This window comes from Xiphophorus hellerii, chromosome 13 (assembly GCF_003331165.1).
Source record: "Xiphophorus hellerii strain 12219 chromosome 13, Xiphophorus_hellerii-4.1, whole genome shotgun sequence".
Taxonomy (NCBI): Eukaryota; Metazoa; Chordata; class Actinopteri; order Cyprinodontiformes; family Poeciliidae; genus Xiphophorus; species Xiphophorus hellerii.
In genome coordinates, this window is record NC_045684.1 from 2,273,730 (window position 1) to 2,296,002 (window position 22,273).

General features: G+C 38.0%; 1 protein-coding gene across 1 annotated transcript in view; it reads right to left on the minus strand.

Annotated features, from left to right (window-relative positions):
• Positions 1 to 2,921: 2,921 nt before the first annotated feature.
• pou2f2a (POU class 2 homeobox 2a) overlaps positions 2,922 to 22,273 on the minus strand; it is a 65,545-nt gene continuing 46,193 nt past the window's right edge. The window contains exons 2-16 of the mRNA XM_032579952.1: positions 15,130 to 15,195; positions 14,342 to 14,370; positions 13,533 to 13,595; positions 12,461 to 12,625; positions 11,577 to 11,801; positions 10,870 to 10,984; positions 10,672 to 10,763; positions 9,332 to 9,583; positions 9,117 to 9,258; positions 8,033 to 8,181; positions 7,352 to 7,549; positions 6,047 to 6,095; positions 5,480 to 5,621; positions 5,296 to 5,369; positions 2,922 to 3,372 (exon numbers count right to left, since the gene is read on the minus strand). Coding sequence (XP_032435843.1) covers positions 3,011 to 3,372; positions 5,296 to 5,369; positions 5,480 to 5,621; positions 6,047 to 6,095; positions 7,352 to 7,549; positions 8,033 to 8,181; positions 9,117 to 9,258; positions 9,332 to 9,583; positions 10,672 to 10,763; positions 10,870 to 10,984; positions 11,577 to 11,801; positions 12,461 to 12,625; positions 13,533 to 13,595; positions 14,342 to 14,370; positions 15,130 to 15,195 — 2,123 coding nt within the window. The 3' untranslated portion in view covers positions 2,922 to 3,010. The remainder of the gene's footprint in view (positions 3,373 to 5,295; positions 5,370 to 5,479; positions 5,622 to 6,046; positions 6,096 to 7,351; positions 7,550 to 8,032; positions 8,182 to 9,116; positions 9,259 to 9,331; positions 9,584 to 10,671; positions 10,764 to 10,869; positions 10,985 to 11,576; positions 11,802 to 12,460; positions 12,626 to 13,532; positions 13,596 to 14,341; positions 14,371 to 15,129; positions 15,196 to 22,273) is intronic.

Consider the following 22,273-nt stretch of genomic DNA (forward strand, 5'->3'; position numbering starts at 1 on the left):
GAAACGGTTACATTCCCACTGAAAGTGGATGTTAAAAATCTGCCTCCTGACCCCCCATCACCATCTTCATCACCATCTTCATCACCTGCTGCCTGCAGTTCTGTGTCGCTGTAAAATAAAACCTGCTGGTTTCAACACTGGACTGGTTTTCTCGATCTGTTCTTGCTAAAATTGTTTGCTAATGTCAGCCTGTTTGACTTATTTACTTATTTAAATTGTAATATTCTGTCAAATAAAGACCTGAATACAAATTTAGCAGGTGGATATTTTATGTTTCTTACGTCTATGGATCAAAATCATAACAAGAAGCAGTAAGGGTAACTGTTCTGTTTATATTTTAAGATAAACTATTTAGATCATTTTACATATATTTGTTTCACATTTTTAAGTCAAAGTTACCGTAATAGTGAGGATCTGAAATCTTAGAATAGAAATCCAACTAACAATCCTTTTCTCCCAATTTAAAGTGATTTTTTACAGCAATTTTTTGTACTTATGTTTACAAAATATAATAGATTTGCACTTTGGATAGAATTTTGCTTGCAAATTTTGAGCAGCAAAACCAACACATTGTTTTGTTTTTATCCAAGGTGACACTGGATCCTGTTGATCCTGTTGTGTTTTCATTCATAAAGTGGAGACAAATAACAAATCCAGATTTTTTCCAACTGCAATTTGAACGATCTGATCTTGACTTTAATTTGGTCTTTAGTGTAAATAGAAACACTGATTACAAATGTAATATTCTTAACTAGCATATTTGCTCAAATTGAAAGATTCTCATCTCTTCAGATTTTTCACTAAATAGTGCAAAAAACACTAAATTGTTGATAATTGCTTTGATTTGTGTTCATCTCAAAATAAAAAGTACAGTAAACCAAAATCTTTAAGTATTTCAAATATTCAAAGACACTTGAAATAAGATAAATTTAACTTACAAGTAACTTTTCAGCAAAAATACCTTGTTTTAAGTCAATAATTTCTCAATATTGATGAAAAAGTACTAGTTTCACTTCTAATACAGGAAAATATCTTGTTTTGTTACAAAGACGAGAAACAAGTCCAGGTTGAAAAACAGAAACTCAGCCATAATTTCGGATCAGTTTGCGCTCAGACATTCGGACACACAGTCACTCAGCTTGTGCATTGGTTTGGTTCTTCTATTTGGTTTGGTTTTTAAAAAATATAAGATATTGGTTTTCTGAACAGCATATTCTCCCCCCGCTGCCTTTCATAAATCTTGGAAGCTACATTTTCACAGTCGTTTCCAAACATTTCAAGAAAAAGAGCAACAGAAGAGGCGATGGGAAGGTATGAACGTAGCATCGGGGAAACAGACACACAATGGAAAAGCAAATAAAAAAACCCAACATAAAATATATAAAGTCAGTTTGTTGAGGTTATTCCTTAATCAGTCCAGGAACGGAGCGAACAAAGCCGGGGAGGGGGCCGGATTCGGCTGAGGGAGTGATTCTGTCTGCTGAAACGAAAACAGCGATCACAGTTAAAGACGAACAGACAGACGGAGTTACTCACCCCTCCATCCTCCCCCCCATTACTCTGTTTGTTTTTGGTTTCACTTCTTACACAGAACGAGAAGCAGAAGAAGAAGAAGTAGGTTTTGGTTTTGGGAAGGTTTTTTTTTTTTTTGGTCCGCCGCTTCAAGCGCGCTTCCTCCTACTCCTCTTCTTCGTCCTGCTCCCCCCCTTCGGCTCCTCTGCTCCTCCTCGCTTGTTTTGGCCCTTTGATCTGATCTTTGGAGACAAAGGAGAGGGGCAGATGGGTTGGAGGGCAGGTTTTTTGTTTTTTTTGTAGGTGGTGTTGGTGGAAGGGGGGACGTCGGTGTTTCACCTCCTCCTTTTGTTCTTTTCTTTTTGGTGTTTCTTATGCTTGTATTTGTGTGTGAGGTTTGTCTGGACACTCGTCTCCCGGGCGAATCCAGAGACGAACGCTGCCAGAGGCGATGCTTTGGTATCCAAGAGTGACGGTCTGGAGGATGACATGATGATGGTGGGATGGTGGTGGATAATAAATCAAAGAAGGCAAATAATGTAAAAAAAACCCCCAAAACAAAACAAGAAATCCCTCGACAATGTGTCCACATCTGCTTGAGTAGAAGGTAAATCCTCTTTGTAGGCTGAGCTTGGTGTGTTTCCTTTGGTTTGACAATATTAAGATGAATGAATTTACCAAAAAATGAAAAAATCAGACACCTAATTTCAGCTTTTTAGGATTGACTAATATAGTTTTGCCTTCTTCTTATTGTCAAGGTGAGCAGTGTAAATGTACGGCAGGCGAATCACTGTAAAGCTGGAAAGTGAGAGGTAGGTAAATATCCTGCAGCTGTAAAAATGTGGGATTATAAATTCCTCAAAGCTCGATGATTAGAAATGATAGAAAAATAGATGTTCTGACTGACAATGGAGAAAGAACTGAATCCTGAGTGGAATGGAGGATGTTTGACACAGAATAATAAAAGTTTTTTTGAGCTAAAGCTTTTCTCTCCGTTTGTTGGTTGTTTTTTTGTCTTTCTTTTTTGGTCTTCAGTTTTTGGTATTTGGAGATTTTGGTTTACTTCTTTGCAATGTTTGGGTTTCTCTCGGAAAACACAAACATTTCAGGTTGTTTTTCTCAGAGCTTCTCAGCTTATCAGACAAGTCTCTCCACAGTTTTGTTTTTTCTTTTTTGGCGTTTATTTCACGATGCCGAGCGAAAACAAAAAAAGCTCCTCTCCAGCTGTAGGTCATTATTTGGTTTCAAAAGTTCCCCTCCTTCGTTCTGCGGTTCTCTCCATCCTCTCCATCCTTCCTACCCTCTTTACCTCCTTCCCCTCGTCGGTCTGTGTGTATTTTTGGCTTCGGGAGACTTCAGAGGGGAAAAAAGACAAAAGAGAGACAATCTACAGATGGATCAGACGGAGAGATGGCTTTGGTTGAAAGGCGATGTTGTAGATTTTGATTTTTAAAGCTCTGCTCCTCCTCTTCCTGATGCTTTGGCTGTCGGTCGGCGATCACTCGGCCATGGCTCCTCCCAGTGGCGGCGGTGAAGCTTCGCTGAAGGAGCAGAAAGAGGCGGGGCTTGAACAGGGAGACACAGACTCCTCTGGGCAGGAAGTGGGGCTCATGAGGTTGCTGGTGCCGCTGGGCGAAGATTGGCAATACGAAGGTCTGGGGCCGCAGCTGACCAGCCCCATGGGCATGGAGGAAGTCGGCGTGGAGCAGGTCACCATCGGCAGGAGGCCGGGGCGGTTTAGGAAGAGAGAGGGGCGCAGGGAGGCGGGGACGGAGTGACCGCCATGTCCACTCAGAAACATGTGGCCCGGCGCCCCCTCCAGGCTGGAGATGGGAAGCTGCCCGCCACTGGCTGCCAGCGCTGAAGCCAAGCAAGGACGGCGAAAGGAGGAAATAAAAGAGAAAGTGAATAAAAAGCAGAAGAAATACAGAATAAAATTACAGAGCCCATTCCCAGGAAAAACCTTAGCATTTTCTTGCAATAATGTACTAGTCAGTTCATGCGACATGTAGCAAATATATAAGCTACAATATAAGGTCTTTAAACAGTTTTTCCATGTATGTTAATATTTCATTAGTGAGATATCTCATATTTAATTTATTTTATATATTTTTCTTTACTGATACAAATGCACCACAAACCTATGTGCAAAATGAATGTTTTCACTGATGATCTTTAATATGTGCTGTTTTAAATTGACATTTGTTATCACTAACTGTATACAAAATAGACCAAGGTTTAATTTAATAATTTATTGAGAAAGAACACAAAAGGGAAAAAAATCCCATATTCCCGAGGGTGCTCCGTATAAAATAATCTCATTAAGCAGAAAATAAACCACAGCAAACAGCAAGAGGGAACGAATATACCAGGACGATGGAAATGAGGATGATAGAGGAAACAGCAGATTACATAAGTAATTATTACTCTGGATTTGAAATGGATCATTTTCCAGACACTAAACATCTTTAACATATTGCTCAGAAATAACCAGGTGTTTTTTCAAGTGCTTGGGCAGTTTACAGAAATACTTCAGACAAAACTAGAAGTACAAAAATATACACAAAAAATCTGCGACAAATAATGTGCCAATAAATTAACATAGTGGCTTTGACATAATTTCTAATTGTCATGTGTTTTACTAACTTCACATTCTAATACACTATTTAAAAGTAACTTAGCCTATGTATCTGTCCACACAAATTGACCTCTTGCCTCCATGTTTAATTTCTAACAAGAAGTCGTGCTTGTTTTGAAGCAATGACAGAAGTTTAGCTTTGTGCTATACTGCCCCCTACGGGTTTGGCATATTTAAAACAACAATCAGGATGAAAACTTTTCTGAAACCGATCCCGTTTGTGCGATATATAGATATTTTTTAAACGATGTGGTGATATTTGTTTGTGTAAATACCTAGATTAAGTCAGAAGAGGATGAATGAAGGTTACTGAGGACAAGACATGCACAACTATAGCGTTTATCTGAAAAATAAACGCTTCAAGGCTTAAAAAGACCTTTCTGATAAATTACAGATTAAGTCTCAGTTGAAGTGGCAGCATCTTTCTGCTTCCAGTGTGTTACTAAACACTTTAATCCATTACAGCGCCATGAGTGTAAACATTCATATAACGCATGTGTGGCCCCAGAGGGAGCCAAAGCTGCAATCCTCTGCTGTCAACACTTCATTTCAGTTCCGTCTTTTCACCCGGGCTCCTCTTTTATTTCCTCCCTCAGCCTGAAACCCTATCAGCGCCGGCACTGCCAGAGCTGCACTTTCCATAACGGACTGTATCCTTCTCATCAACACAAGGCCCGGAGGACGGCGGCGCTCAAAAGAGAGATGTTCTGTGGCGCTATAGGGAGATGCAGGATTCAAAGCTGGGCTTATTTGTGATGCTTAATTGATTTGGCGGCAGATCATCTCACTCAGAAAGGGGGAAAGCCGGTTATTTAGCCAACAGGGCGGACATTGTGAGGGACGGGATTGTGTCCGTGCAACTGTTGACTGTAAGCTGACTCGGCCTCCTAAGCTCCGCCATAAGGAGCCCTTGCCGGTCTGTGATAATAGTGCGGCATTGTATGAGAATGAAATTGAATCTTTCACCATACTGAGCGATTCAAAAACTTTGTGCTGAGGAGGAAGAGGAGGAAGGCTGGTGGTGACTGTCACCTGAGGCTTCACAAGAGAAATTAATTTCAGACAGAGCGGATGAAGGGTGAAATGGGAAGTGGTTTTTGGAAATGGAGACCAGAGGGGACACACACACACACACACTGGTTTACCTTGCATGGTAGCCAGAGGATTGCTGCCAATGAGGGCCTGGTTCATCCCTGTGCTTACTCCCATCATTGTGTTCCTGAAATGATTCCCAAAAACAAAACTCAAACATGTAGAAAAACATTCATCCGTTCCTGAAGGTTGCTTTGTTTTTAAATGTGTGATTTTGTGTTTAGAGGTGAGACTGACCCGGTGGCAAGCCCGGCCGTGCCGAGGCTGGAAGGAGCCGGGCTGGCTGTGCTGTGAGGAGGAGGAGGAGTGGCAGACGACGACATGGCCACCGAGCTGATCGGGGTCATAGGGCAGGAAGCTGAGGGTGAAGAGCTGGCTCCTACGACAAAGAGGAGGAGCACAGTGGAGAGTTATGAACATTTTGCCGTTCTTCTTCCTCTGTGTCTCCAAAGCAGGGAGAAGTTTGAGGCTACACGGTGCGAGCTGCGGCTCAGCGGGCCAATAAATTTCCAGCTGTGTTTGTTACCCATCAGGTCGTTTGTCAAATCCGAGATGCCCGGGATCGCTCGGTCTGCGGCCGAGGCCGATAAATCACCGGGACGAGTCGTGACTCATGGAGGTAAACAGCTCAAGATGGGAGCCGTGGCTCCATGTCAACAAAATATCACTGTGTTCTGTTCTCTGGCCAAAATCATTTTTAAGCGTTTCATCAAAGCGGCAGACAACGCGGACGCATCAGGAGCCGTTTCATCCGTCTGCCAGCGACCTTTGGGCTTAAAATCCCAGCAAGTAATTGCAGCTCACCTGTTGTGCTGAGGCTGGTGGTGACCTGGGACAGACTCTGACTCGATATCTGGAGGAGGGAGAGAAAATCATCCACTTTCAGGTAACACTGCAAAAAGTAGCTCAGGTCTGGTTTCTAGTGCAAATATCTTAGCAAACCTGAAGTAAGACAAAACTGACTTACAAGCAGAGGTGGGAAGAGTTCCCAAAACCTGTACTCAAGTAAGAGTAGCACTACTACAAAGTAAATAGTAGCCATCCAAGAAATTTCTCAAGTAAGAGTAAAAAAGTATTTGGTAAAAAGTTTACTCAAGTACTGAGTAACTGACCAAATTATCAGTCATTTAATATTTAAAAATTGCATAATCAGATGGACTAAAATATAAAGTTTAGTGGAAATTATGGTATTTTAAGAACAAAATGACAATATATATTTATATAAATAACCAAATCAGGCAAAATAATTTTTTTCCAAATCAGTTTTCAATGAAAAACTTCTGGTGAGTTTTTGATTTAAACATGTTTATCCTTCATTCAGTGGGTAGAGAATCCAGAGATTTTACTCAAGTAAAAGTAAAAAGTACCGCGTAGTAAAAATACTCCTAAAAGTACATTTTTTTCAAAAAAGTTACTCAAGTAAATGTAACTGAGTAAATATAACTAGTTACTATTCAACTGTGCAAGTAACTTCACAGCAAGAAAAAGGGGCTCATTTTAAAAATTTGGCATGTTTTTGTACTTCCATTTTGGTTTGTACTGCTTCTAAAAACAGTCCAAGCCTTTAAAACAAACACCCAGCTGGTTTTTTTGGTGACTGGAAAATGAGCTCTTTCAAAAACCTCCAGAAAGTAACGTCACAAATCAGCAGGCACTGCCCGTTACCTAGCAACCCCAGCCAATCCCGGCCCCGTTACCTAGCAACCCCAGCCAAGCCCAGTCCCGTTACCTAGCAACCCCTCAACATAGCAGAACTGACCATGGTAAAATCTCATTATCCAAGAATGATTTTGTGCAAATAACGTAAATATGTTTTGTATAGGCTTTAGACAAAACATATTTATGTTTCGTATAGAAAGAATAATAGGTCAGCTCTAATCCAATAATTCCTTAATATTCATGAAAAGGTTACTAGTTATAAGTGAAATTACCTGCCAGTGGAACAAGATTTTGTACTTTTTCACCAATATTAAGGACTTATAAAAAACAAGCTTCTATTTCCTGCTGAAAAGTTAACTGTCAGTTTGGTTTGTCTCATTTTAAGTGTGCTAACATATTTGCGCTGTAAACCAGAACAAAAATAGTGTAGGGTTCGGTTCTGGACGGTACCATGTGGGGGCTGTAGCAGTGGACTTTGTGCGTCACGACAGGCGAGGTCTGGCTGGGCAGGGGTGGGGTGCTGCTGCTCGACGGATTGATGCGCTTCTCCTTCTGCCGGCGGTTGCAGAACCAGACACGGATCACCTCCTTCTCCATGTTGAGCTGCTCCGCCATCAGCAGGATCTCCTCCGACGTCGGCTTCTGGTTCTGGAGCAGCAGAGGAGGGGAAAAAGAAATAAATCTTTGGAAAATCTGGATTTTTTTTTTCCCAATCCACCTGAGTTGACCACATAAATGAAATTAAATAATCTCTGCATTTTTTTTTGTTAATATCATCAAAACATTAATTAAAAAAAGAACAAACTTCTGATTAAATTAACAGAAAAAGGTTGATTTGAATAAAATATTTACATTGCAATCAGTTAAAATGAGTAAAAACACCTAAACTATCATATTGTTAAACTTTACTCTTGAAATAATTAGCATATAAATATAATTCATGTACAATTTTGTTGTTTTTTGCCAGATTGAAAATCTCAGGCTTCTGAATAAAGGTCAATAAAAAACAGAATAAAACTTTTGCATTTCTATGAGTCAAGTCTAAAACCTGCATTTCTTTGGCATATGTTGCTGAACTAAAACAAATCCTGACGTTTTTCACTGATCTTTTAGTTTTTATCCGTCTCGTACCGTGTTGAAGTTGCGCTCCAGCACCACTCGTACGTTCGTCTCGATGCTGGTGCGTTTCTTTCTGCGTCGGCCAGGAAGTCCTTCGATGCCCAGCATGGGGGAGGAGATGGAGGACGGACTGGGCAGCATGCTGTCCACCGCCATCGTTTCTGCAGGAAAAAGCAACAGAGAAAAGCAAAGAGAAAGATGTATAAAAATTAACAGGTCACCAATTAGAAATTAAAAAAGTAAAAAGAAAAAACTGAAATCAAAGAATATTCTCTATGTTTAACAAAAATGTAAATGGTTCCACAAAAAATAAAGATTAAATAAAGATTTCTTAAAGTTGTTTTGGGGAGAAACTGAAGATAAGTAAGAATTCATGAAGATATAGTTTTAATCTCAGAAATCAGAATAACTTATAGATGCAAAAATATGAAGATGAGACAAAAACCTCAACAAAAAGTTCTTAATGTACAACTACAGCTTATAAAATACCTACAAGACAACCCCGAAATGAAATATTTGTTGTAATTTTTGAAGCTTTTGGAAATTTTATAACTCAGTAAGTAAGGTAATTTAAATTTAATCTGCCTATTTATGTAAATATTAAAAACCAACCCAAACTAAAATCACATTAAAATTAAAAACAGCAGCTTTTACGTGCAGTTTCAGAACTCAGTGCTTCCTAATGTGATGAGTTATGGAGTACCACAGGGTTCTGTACTCGGGGCCCTTTCTTTATAAAATCTGCATCACTATTTTAATGATAATAAGTTATTTTTTATCAATAAAAGCTTGGTGAATCCAAAACATAAAAACCTCAACAACTTAATCTTTGAGTTTTGACCTCTTTGGAGCAGATGTTTTATATTTTCTATGCTTCCTCTTTGTCCTTGATAGCATGTGAAACTAAACCTGGTTGTGCAGGAGGTTTGTTTTTGTTAATCTGGAGTTGTTCCAATCCGCTGTCACCACATACTTGCTGCCACGACATCGCCATAAGATAAATTTTGTCTACTTGAATAACTGAACTTGACAGGACCTGGTGATCTTTTATGAAAAAATGTTTGTTCTTATAAATTAAATGAAACTTCTGCCTCACCTGCATCACTCAACCACTTCTCCAGCAGTGGCTTCAGCTTGCACATGTTCTTAAAGCTCAGGTTTAACGCTTCGAAGCGAGAGATGGTGGTCTGGCTGAAGTCATTTCCGTACAGTTTCCCCATCGCCACGCCAACGTCACCCTGACAGAGAAGATAATGAATTAATATACTGAACTTTGTATGTTCTGTTTGCCTCTCTTCCCCTCATTTTCACCTGTGTGAATCCGAGTTTAATGCGCCGCTGCTTGAAGGTTCGGGCGAACTGCTCCAGCTCCTCCAGGTCGCTCGGTTCTTCGCTCATTTGAGCCGTCTGACCGCCGGGATTCAAGCCAGAGGTCAAGGAGGAGGCCATGGCGCTGCTGGATGCAGAGCTGGCTCCGACAGACGTTACAGCGCTGCTGCTTCCGCTGGCGGCTACAGAGGCTGCGCTGCTGCTGCTGCTTCCTGCGTCGCTGCTCTTCTCCCTCTGCAACATCAGGAAGCAAAAAGTTACTCTCAGTTCACACCTGATTCTGATTAGAAACAGAAAAAAGTGGAAAGCATCTTTCTTTTCAACAGAAAACATCAGAATTAGTAAAGTAATAGATTATTCAGATAAAGATTTTTCAGTTAACCACTTAAGCCTATTTTATACAATATTAGAAACACATTAAAGGATGCAAATAATTCAATTACTTTTTTGAATAAGAAAATAAAAATGGTGTTACCTAAAATGCATGCTTGATCATTTGTAGCTAAGAAACATGTAGCTAAGAAATACTGTGTACTAAGCCACTGATTGTTTTTGGATCAATTAATGGAGAGCCAATGATTTCTTTTTACATAATGTGAACCAGGTGAAGCTAAAACTGACGCTGTAGGAGTTCTGGATTAACACATTTACAAACAAAAAAGATTTTTCCATCTTAAATAAAAAAAATCTTTATTTTATTTTTTTCAGTTTTTGATTAATTACTGCTCTAACTGTGTTGTTCTTTCAGCAAATGAAATGAGAATCTAGTTAACAATTAATCGATAATGACATTAGTTGACTATTACGTCAACAATCGATTAATCCCAATTAATCGCTGTGTTAAAACTGACAATTACTGCGTGTTCTTCTCACCCAGTTTCTTCTAAAAACCCCAACAGGTGTTGATTTTTTTCTTATTTCAGAGAGAAGATATTTTAGTTTAATGAGAGATAAATCTCATTATAAGTTTTACATATTATAACAAAGTTTTCTCGTTTAAACGAGATAAAACTGTATTTATTAGCTGAAAGCTGAACACTTCTGTACTTCAGTTTTCACATATTTGTAGAAATTTTTCAAAATTGTAAATATTTCTTCTTCTACTTAAGAATTAAATGCTACTTTGCGTTGGTTTGTCACATAAAATGCCCCAAAATACACAGAATTGAATTGCAACGTGATGTTAAAGTGGTACAGATAAAGATATAAATGTTTTTCTGACAGCAGAGCTGCCCTGAGGTGCATAAAAATAAAAGTGGATTGTTTACAGGAAGGTTTTATTTAGGTTTTATGTTTTCCTTTCTTGTAAAAAGATGAGTTACCTGTGCTTGGAGTCCCATGCGAGGCGGGCTTGTGAGAAGGCCTCCTGCGCTTTGCTGAGGTAGCTGGATCAGATTTGCTGTTGAGAGCAAACCTGAAAAAAGGAAGAAGAACCAATTAAAAACAAAACAATCCAATCGATCAGTGATAGCAAAGAGATCCTGTTATCAGAGGGAGTTAGGTGAAGTTCACGTTCTCACCCTGCTGCGGCTGCTGCGCCTGTGCAGGCTGGGACAGGAGGAACTGGGCCGGCGACTGGAGGGGATGACCCGGCATCAGAACCAGCTGCTGGAGCTGCAGCAGCTGCTGGATGTCCTGCAGCAAACACACACACACACACACACACACATTTCAGAGGTGACACACACACATTTCAGAAGTGACACACACTAGATGGACGCTGCGTGAAGTAGCAAAGTTGGAATCAATGTCGGATCAATACTTTAGTTTCAGATTACCTCTTGAAATTTTTTTGCGATCTCAACTCTACCATTTTCTTTGATTTGCTCTTAAATGATAGTTTTTGCCTTTTATTTAGAAGCAATGCACACTAATTTGTTTGATCTCCTATTGTTGAATTTTTTTTCTAGTGGCCCTAATCCTCTACCTTTTGTCTATTCGTTAACAAAAAATCTGTATTTTTTCATAATTATCGTGGTTTGGGGATACGTAGGCTGGAATGGATAAAAATTATTTGAGTTATTTCGAATACAGATAATTTGTTTGAAATATGAGCAGACTGGCTTATAAGCGAAACAAAACAAATTAAACTCACATCTTGAGGTTCCACTGTATCATACTTAAATCATAAATATTGGTATCAGTATTGGTATCAATATCGGTGATATTGGTATGAAAATATGCAGCATCGATTCATCAGCCTCTTGCCTGATGAATCCGACGTTACCTGCGCGGTCAGCTGGATGGGCTGCGACAGCGCCAGCTGTGGAGGCGGAGCTTGGACCGGCTGCTCCTGTTTGGTTGGCTGTTGCTGCTGCTGATTGGCTTGTTGCTGCGCGGCGGCGTGGGCGGCGGCGTGAGCGGCGTTGGACTGCTGCACGGCGGCCGCCAGCAGCTGAGCCTGAGCCTGCTGGAGGAGCAGCTGCTGCTGGGCCGGGAGGAGAGCGGCGAGCTGCGGGGAAACAAAACCAACTCTTACAACAGCTGGGTAGTAAAACAGTTACATTTACTCAAGTAACCTTTTTAATAAAAATTACTTTCAGGAGTATTTTTTCTGCTTTTACTTTAGTTTTGTTATTATGAAGTATCTCTACTCTTACTCAAGTAAAATTTCTGCTTTCTCTGAATGAAAAACAAACACGTTTTAACCAAAAATTCACCAGACAGACACACACTTGCAGTTTCTGTTAAAGATTCATCAGTTTTATTACTGAATGAAACTAATTTGGAAAAACTTTCTTTCGGCTGATTTTGTTGTATTTTGTTACTCATATCAATCATTGTCATGTTTATCCTTAAAATACCAAAATTTCCACTTAACTTTACATTTTGCTCCTACTTATGATGTAATTTTAAAATATTTAACGATTGATAATTTGATCAGTAACTCAGTAGAGTTTTTACCAAATACTTTTTACTTTTACTTGAGCAAAAATACATTTTAGTAGTGCTACTCTTATTTTAGTATAATTTGTGGGTAATTTACCCATCTCTGTTTCTCACATTATAACTTAAAATTAAACAAAAATAAGTAAAAGCTGTTGAGTTTTGTGCATGATTCCCAGCTGTGTCTCTCTCTCGGCGTGTGTGTGTGTGTGTGTGTGTTCTCACCCCTGCCAGCTGACTGCTGGCGAGCATCAGCTGTGTGTGGTGATGCTGAGCCTGTTGCTGTTGCTGTTGTTGTTGTTGGGAGGGCGGAGCAACAGGAGGAGCAGCGGCGGCAGCGGCAGCAGCAGCGGCGCTGTGTGTTATCTCTGAGCTCTCTTCGCTCTTTACCTTGAAGAAAAGACAAATTCTCCTTCACAAAGAGTCCAGATCAGAGCTACTTTGATGCTCTGCTGTTGCTCCGCCTCAGCTGAGGCTTTCAGAAGCTCACAGTGACGATAAGAGCAGCTAACACAACCCAAAGATGATCGACTCTGGAGGAAAGAGTGAAAATCACAAGGATGGCTATGAAATATTTACTGTTGCATCCTTCACACGCACACGCACCCACACGCTTTGGTACCCAGAACCTTTAAGAACTTATAATCAGATCATTTAAAAGAAAAAGTAATTCTAAGGATACTACTGCATTATAAGTGGAGCCATTTTTTTCCACAGAAAAATATTTATAACCGTTTATTTTCTTTTGGTGTTTTTACATTTTCAGAAAGTCACAAGATGCAAAAGTAAAAACTGAAAAACTGAGGAGCAAATAAATGTCAACAATCAATCTTGAGAATGGATGGATGGATGGATGGATGGATGGATGAATGGATGGATGGATGGATGGATGGATGGATGGATGGATGAATGGATGGATGGATGGATGGATGGATGGATGAATGGATGGATGGACGGACGGATGGATGAATGGACGGATGGATGGATGGATGGTTGGTTGGTTTCCAGGTTAAATTTTGTCTGTTTGAAGGGAAAGTTTCCCTTAAAAACTCTCTCTCTTTTTTCTCTTGTCCCTCTCTTTTTCAGTCAACCTCTCCTCAAGCTGCTGACCTCTGACCTCCAGCTGCTCCTTCCTGCCAGTCATCGTCCATCCTTTCTGCTGTCATTCTCCACCATGTTTCTCCCCGTGATTAAAAAGGTTTTACAAGCAGATCAATTCTATAATAATTTTAGTTTCTTTCTGCTGTGTAACAGATTATTTTAGCGTTAAACCGACTGAACAGAATCAGGCGTTTACCTTGCTGCCTGCTGCTGTGGGTGAAAGGCTGTAAGGACTGCTTCTCATCTTCTGGATCTGCAGCTGGAAATAAAACATTCACATTTAAACATTTCACTTTTACAAACTTTTCAACGGTTCTATAATTTCTTAAATAAAATAAGCACTTTGAAAAAAAAAAAAGCGTAACTTTTGGCATTTGATTAAACTGCTTTAAATCTTTGAATGTGCCGATTGAATAAACATTTTCCGTAATTTTATTACATAAAATGTTCATACACGTTTCTCACAGTAAAATTATTTTAAAACATTTTAAGATAAGTTTTAAAACTTTTCCAACACCAAAACAATACAAATGAACTAAAAAACACAGATTAAATTCACCATTATATGATTTATTACTGTTATTAATATCTTAAAAACTAAAATGTTGTCTGGTATTTGTAATTTTAAATATCCTAAAACAAGAAAATCTTGGTTTGATTTAACTTCAGATTGTGAGGGAAAAAAAACATGTGAATAAGATTTTTTGTTATTTTTAAATATCTGGTTTCAACTGTAAATAACGCTTACAGTTTGAATATTCAACATTTTCAAGGACTTCTAAACAGAAGTCAAAACTTTCCAAACCTTGAAAACACCAAATTTAATTTTCAAAGATTTCAAGCAAACATAAAAACCCTTAAAATAAAGTCAGAAACATGAGATTTATGATTTTATATTTAAAAATTCTAAATTCCACTTTATAGGAAGACTTTTAAATTGCACATAAAAAGTTCAGATATTTCTAAAGTAATCAGATTTAATATTATGAAACGTTAAAAACCAACCTGGTCATCAGGACTGTTTCTGTCAGAGTCTGAAAAACAAAAATATACATGATCATAATGCTATCTGAATCACATGTTCATCAATTCATATAATTAGGGTTAAATACTGACTACTTTAGTCAATTTAAATGCATTTGGAGGCTAATTTATATCTGTTTTTATTTATTAAAAGAGAACAGACCCTTTAAAACTAAAACTGTTCACTTGTTTTTTTTCATGAACTGTGTTTTTATCCAGAGTTTTTTTCATATTGAGAGCTGAAAGCCTCATTTTTTTGGAATATTACTGGCTGTTTTATGCTGCCATCATCTCCAAAATCCATTAAAAGTTTCTCCAAATGATGCAAAAAACTGTGGAAAATCAAAACTTTCTGTTTTCTCCTCTCAAAGTATTTGAATTTATAATTAGAAAAGGTAAAAAAGAAGAAATCATGCAGACAAGTCACTTCCCCCCACCCAAAATTTAATCCATTTAATGAAGCATTCTTCATAAAATGAACTTTAAGGAAAATCCTGAGCTGCTTTTTCATCACGGTTGTACAAAAACAGAATGTTTTCAGTCAGAGGCTTTCATAGAATCACTGCAATACAGACTGCTACAGGAGATCCTTCACAATCAGTCACGCTGTTTTTATCCATTAGTAATTGTTTGCACGGTTATTTTTGTTTTTGAGTGACGTAATAAACATCTTTGTACCACAAATGAGCAACCTCGAACATTTTATGTATTTATTTCCTTAAATTCATCAAGGATAGGCGGTTTATTTCATGCAACTGATTGTTTTGTACCTGAACCGTCGCCTGGATATTCAGCTCCAGGTTTCTCCTCCCCTGGTGCTTTGGACATCCTGATATCTGCAGAAAACACAACCACACACACGCACACACTGCCAGCATTACAAAAAAATACACACATGTTCACCATAAGAATCCTGGTACCAAACATTTATATATACATATAAAAAACCCCAACAACAAATAAAAAATATTTTTTACATGTATATTTTGACACTGGATGGATTTTTTTAAAGATTATTTCACTTTTTTTTTTATTTTTTAGACTTGCATGGAATAATTTTGTGTCTAATTTATGTAAATGCTACACAAAACCATGTTACAATGTATTATTATTTTTATTGTAAAAACAGAGTTAACATTACTGATTCTCTTCCAGCACATTTTTCTCCAAAGTGTCCACAAGCAAGCATGCCTGCATCTGAATCCTATAAACTTTAAGCTTTATCTTGTGCTTTTTCATCCAATTATAATCAGAGTTCCTCTGAAATAAGTGCCTCCACTTCTGAACTGCAGCCAAAAATTGTTCCAGAAATAGCTGTGAGTAAATGTGCTGAAGCTGCTGCATGAAAGCAGGGGAAGGTTTAAAAAGAAAGTTTTCCTGGCAGGAAACTTTCCTAATAAAGATCTCTCTCTCTTCTTTCTGTTTGTGGTCACATCTGGGATTGCAGCAGTAATTGGACCTGGAAGAAAAGCTGAAACTGCTATGCTGAGCAGTTTCAGCTCCCAGATAAAACAGCTCTTTTCTCTAATCCTTTGTCTATCCTACACTTTTAAATATGCATCATTTTATTTATTTTATATTGAAAAGGTTAAAATGCAGTTAGAAGGAGGTTAGATGTTCAGTCTACTAGCAGATAAATCAAAAATAATTAACATAAATAATTATAAAAATAGAAATAAACATGAATGACCTACAGTAGTATTAATTTTAAAATAAAAAACTTTATATTTCTGTAATAGCCAGAAAAATAAACATGTTAACTCAAAGAAATAACAACTAGTTGCAAATATGATAAAAATCCAGTGTGAGTTTTGTATGTTATCATGTGCTATGACGTCATGGTCAGTATTAGAGAGAAGTTCAAGGTGTAAAAAAAAGAAATTCAAGGGCGTAATTATATAAATAAAATCCAATCGCGTCTGTTTTTATTTATTTAACTTTTTTTTCTCCTTTGAATTTAAATGAACGATAAAATACATATAAACATCAACCTCAAATAAATTTCGGTATTTAATTTACATTTTTAAAATGAATGCAAAAAGCAGTTTAACGAGGTGTAGGTTTGAATAGTCTGCAGTTCCACAATCATACCAGAAGGTGGCAGCACTCCCTTTGTGTTCGGAGCGAACAAACAGCAAGGACGCGAGCAAAAAGCCTCCGTTGAATGAAGGTAATAATTTTTAACTATAAATTCTGAGTGCCTAATTGATATAAAGATATAACATTTCTGACTTAAACAAAAACTAAAATATCAAATGGAGGATATTTTACTTTTAAAATTGAGATGTAAGGAAGCAGACAAAATTCACAACCAGTTACTTATTCTTTTTTTTAACAATTAAAAGACATAATATTTCATATTAAATGCTAAAATTAATTAGCACAACTGAACAACTGTGACGTGGGTGTCATTCTGACACCCACTTACAATGAACACAGAATAAAATTAGATTTCAGGAGACTGGAAGTTTTAAGTTCATGGAATAAATATAAAAATCTCCACCCACGATCACAAAGAAATATGTATATATATATATATATATATATATATATATATATATATATATATATATATATATATATATATATATATATATATATATATATATATATATCATAAACATCTTACAGAATGTAATATTCTAGATTTTATGATTCAGCTATTTCCAGAAACCATCGGTGAAGTCTACACGCTTGGATTTAAACAAAAATTTATTTATTTTGAACACAAATATGTGACTTTTTCTAGACTTTCTTTCTGCACACAAACACAAGAATCCACTAAATTAATTTCATTCATCTTGGATCCTTTTTCTCTACCATTTTGTAAAAAATCCTGCCCCATCTGTTCATTCGCATCCCGAATCCCAGATATTCCTGATGTACCATGATCAGGTTTTGCTGGAACATCTTTAAAACTTTATTTCTTTTTTTGATCCGTTTCTGGTCTACACTGGAGATGAGTACAAAAAAATTACACTCAAGCAAAGATACTTAAGCATATTTTTCTAAAGTAAAAGTAAAAAGGTGTGTGTCCCTAATGTTGAAAAAACAAATTTGCATTTGTGGTGTTTCCATTAAATAATTAAAGTCACACGTGAATAAGTTTGTTCATGCAATAAGTCATTAAAAAACATGAACCACCATGATGCTCCAGCTACTTCCTGACGTCTTCAACATCCGGTTGTTGATCATGTGACTCGTGTGATGTGAAAAAAGCGCACACACTGCGGTTTTGTGAAATACACTAATTTTGACTCTGCCAAAAAAACAAAAACAAAACAAAACAAAACAAAAAAAACATCTCAGCCAAAACTTTTTAATCAAAAAACTTTTTTTTTTTTTAAATTGGTGTGTTTCCATTTTTAAAATGTCAAATTGCGTAATTTCAGAGCCGGTCCAAGGTATATCCTTAGAGCCCCCACACCACCAGGGGGCCCCAAAGAGCAAAAACTTAGCGTGATTTTTTATTTTTATTTTTTTTAATAACACTGAATAATACAAACGCAACATTACACATAAAAAAACCCAATCTATCATTTTTTTATAGCTTTAGTGGTGGCTGCCACTGTTGGGAAAATATAAGATATTAAACTTGTTAACTGTACATTCAGTGTTTGAATACTCAACACAAGATGCCAATTTTAAACAAATCTATTCAATTAAAATGACTTTGGCATTTTTCCCCAACTTTTGCTGCCGCCATTTTGTGGCGCATGGAGTGCCGTAATTTGGCGACAGCTGAAAAAATAAAAATAAAATAAATTTCACATCAGTTAGAAAGGCCAATAAATAGATTGATAATCAAGAAAACAAAGGACATTATATCTATAATTTCAGTATATTTTATTTAGTTTTATGAACAAACAATGTAGTTCCAGTTAGTTATAGTTTCCCCCCATTATTTATAGTTTTTATTTATTTCTGGATCAAACAATATTTTCTTAATTATTGAGAAAATAATAATTATTTTCCTAGTTTTATTAGTTTGCAGTAATGCATTTGCCCCGTTGGGGGGGCAGTCAGGGGGTGAGGGGGGTAAAAATGGCTGCAGGGGGTCCGAAACTCAGCGCCCCCCCTCCCCGCCTCGGTCACGCCTGTCAGGGGCCGGTGACAGACGGCGCGTGGGTTCTTGTGTGTGGACTGGAAAGGGGAGGGGAGGCTGGAGCTGTTTGGCGTGTGGAGGTCAAAGGTCAGGCACATGGTCTCTGCCACCTCACACACACAAGCTGCCTCCCTTTTTTCCACCTGTCTGCCCCCCCACCTGACATTCAGCGCAGAGAATGCAGAAAAAAACAAAATTAATATCACTATGTTTAATTCACTTTGTTCTATTTAATGTTGAGGATAAAATTAGGATTTTAATCTGTTTAACTGAAACTTTGTCAAAGGAATTTGAAAAAAGAAAATCTTTGTATTTTAATTTTTTTTCTAAATAAAAGTTCTGTTTGCATCAAACAAATCTCTTTGAAAATGAGAAAGATTAAATTAAGTAATTGTTCTGATCTATTTCAAACATTTTTTAACAACAGTCTTGTATTTGATAAAGATGAAAGTCTAAAATTAAAAAGTAAATAATGTTCATAACAAAAAGCAAATTAAATGTAATTTCTCTCTAAATAATCCAGAACATTTTAAAGCTTTTGATCTTAGTTAAGCTGTGTTTTAATTAAAAATCCCTTCAGCTGCCTTTAAACCTATAAGTTTATGTTTTCAGCCTTTTATTCTTCACATCTGTGAAAAGCATTTCAACGACCATATTTGGTCAGTAAATCAGGAAGCAGACAAACTCAGATTTGTTTGGATTTCAGTTTGTTTTACTGCTTTATCTAGAGTAAATTAACTGACATTTTGTTTTTACAGTGATGGCTTCTGATTTTAATGAAAAACAGCCACAGTCTGTAAAATCTAGATTCAATGAGAGGATGAAAATGCTTTGCACTCCTGACAAAAAAAAGATTGCTTTCTTTTGACTGGGCCTTTAAATGTAAAACCAATACACTGCTTTAAAATTTTTTGAATTAATTGGAATAATTGCACTTGAATTGATCAGATTTCGCTCTGAAACAGAAGCCGAGTTTTGCATTTTTATTCTTAAATGCAAAGCCAGAAGTTGAACCAATGAAAGGTTTGTAGTTTGTAGTGTCAAGGTAGGTTGTCTGGTTTAACTGAACTGTAATCTAGATTAACAAACTTTTTTTAATCTCATCTGTTCCTACAGGAATATCAACCTTTTTTGGTTTCTATTATTTCTTCTTTGCCCTAAATCGTTCTTCTTTTGATTAAATCAGAAAATAGCTGATTTAATCAAAAAAAAAAGAGCTATTTTCCATCATCTTCAGTCTCTTCTAACCCTTCCTAACATTTAAATTATCCTTCAGTAATTATTTATTGAACTTTATTTTGTGCAAGAGGTGAAGTTTTAGCTTGCTTGTAAATCCAAAACTCCAACTTTAATGCTAAATGCTGTTGTAAAAGGTTGCCGGTTTGATTCCAGCTCCAGTTCCCCTCATTTTGAAATGTCTTTTCCTGACAAGTGAATGTGTGAACCTTTGAAAATGTAAAAGCTTGGTGGAGAGACATAAAAAGAAACAGATTTTATATAATTTCCTTAAAAAAATAAAATGAAATTTTGCATAAAACACAAATATTTAAGTTAGTTTAATTTTTTTTTTTTGTAATTAAACCCTGAACTGAAACTTTGTTTAGGTGCTTTAGAGCAATTTAAACCTGTTCCCATTAATTTCCTGCAGATGTTTCTGCTTTTTTGATCCGTCTCTGTCCTGCCGTTACTTTGACAGACGAGTTTTGGGTTTCAGCGTCGAGGTAAACCGGATTATTTCCGCCTCTGAGAAGCGTTTGTAACATTACAGCCACAGTTTCCGTCTCTCTCTGCCTCCGACTGTCCCTTCCTCGCCACTCGTCTTTCCCCTGCAGCAGTGGTCAACGGCGGCGGCGGTCACAGCGCTGCTGGACAGAGCTAACGCAGGACACATGGACCCGTTGCCAGGCAACAGCAGTGTAAGATTGGGGTGTGTGTGTGTGTGAACAGGGCTTCTGCTCAGATGTTGTGTGTGCACCTGTGAGAGTGTTAATCATTAAGAATAAGCATGTTTCTCTGCCCTGCAGGTGCCAAAGTGCAGCAAACTAAGTCCTGCATGCTAATGTCTGCTGCTCTCACACCAGCGCAGGACTACACGTTGTCTCAAATTTGTTTTTCAGGTGACATGCATCTCCTCAGTTAGCAGAAAACCAGAGTTTAGGGTTAATGACACACTCTGTTTCTGTTTTCTGACATGCTGGAGAACAGCAGAACATCCCCTCAGGTAAAGGTTAAAGACGAACCAAACAGTCAAACGGTGAAAAATCTGACATATTTTGGGACGTATTAAACCAGATTTCCAGTCTATAAACTGGAAACAAAAAAAATCAGAGAAAGGTTAGTGACACATGCTTTGATGTTCAACTCTCCATCAAGAACCGGTCGGGACATTTTTCTTTCACTTTTATGCATCAAAATCATTAGAAAACCAACAGAAAAGGCAGGTCAGACCTGAAAGAAACTGGAGATATGATCAGTTTCCATCTCCGATCTGCATGAAAATGTTCCTGTTGAGCAGCTGAGGACTTCTTCTACACCTAAATATTGACGACCTCCTCCTCCTCAGCATGCATCTGCTGCAAACAGAAGCAGCTGCCTGGGAGTGAATGAGTAAACTCATGCTTGGACGCTGATTTGTGGAGGAGTTTCTTTCTTTTTTTTATGCACAATTGGAAAAGAACTGAATGTGTTGTGTTCTGTGCACACGTGCATCTTCACCGTGTGCACGTGAGTGTGCACGGGCGCCTTCTTGAATATGTCTCCAGAGTGTTTATTATATCCGATACAGTACCTCTTTCTCGCACCACATATTTCTGTGCCGATCGATTCCTCTGACTCCCGACAAGACAATAATCGCACCTCCCTCCCTCTCTCCTTCTCTCTACCATTATTACTACCCTCCCTGAGGAGCACAACGCAGGGATGGAGGGATAAAAACACAGAAAGAACGGGAGGGAGGACAAGGGGAAGAAGGAAATGGCCACTGTGGTGTACTTCCTTCTTCCTCCAGAATCTCAGCGTTGAGACTCAAAGATGGAGGCTGGGATGCTGGAGTAGAAGGGCGTAAACTTTGGAGAAAAATGGCGGACAAAAAGAGACCAGAAGTGTTTTTAAAAAATGGAAACAGCAAGAAGAGACGGCAAACAAAATGTCTGCTTGAGGGAAATTCGAAGGAAAATAATCAACAAATAACCAAAATACAAAGAAAGACATCTGGATTGAGCAAATGTGGGGGAAAAAATTGGCCAAAATGAGAGTGTGGAACAGAGAGAGCAGCAGCGTGACGGAGCGTCCTCGCAGGAAATAGCAGGAAAGGAGAAGATGGTGACAATTGGACTAACAAAGACACACAGCCTCGCCTTGATGGGCCGAGTGTGAGCGATTGGATGAGGAGGGAGGGGGCAGATTGTGTGCAACAGAGTAAATGACAAAAAGAAACGACGGGGCGGACAGAGAGATGGCCGAAAAACGAGACGGCGGTCTGAGAAAAGCTGAGGCCTCGATGGAAAACCTGCGATTCAGAAACCAAAGCAGGAAGAAACAGTTGAATTAAAAATGTTTTGCATGAAATGAATGAAGTGTTTTTTAATTTCAGGACTGAAACGGGATGAAAAGTCGAACCCCCGAGGAGCGCAGAATTTCCTCCGCCCCAAAAAGAAGATCGTATTATTTTTCAATCTGAGCTTATGAGGTTGTCATGTGACCGCCGGGATATTTATGTTCCAACTATTTGGATTGAGGCGGAAAATCCCAGCGGTGTGAAGCCAGGCTGGCTTTCTTCATGCAGGGTTTTGTTGCGGATCAGATGCAAT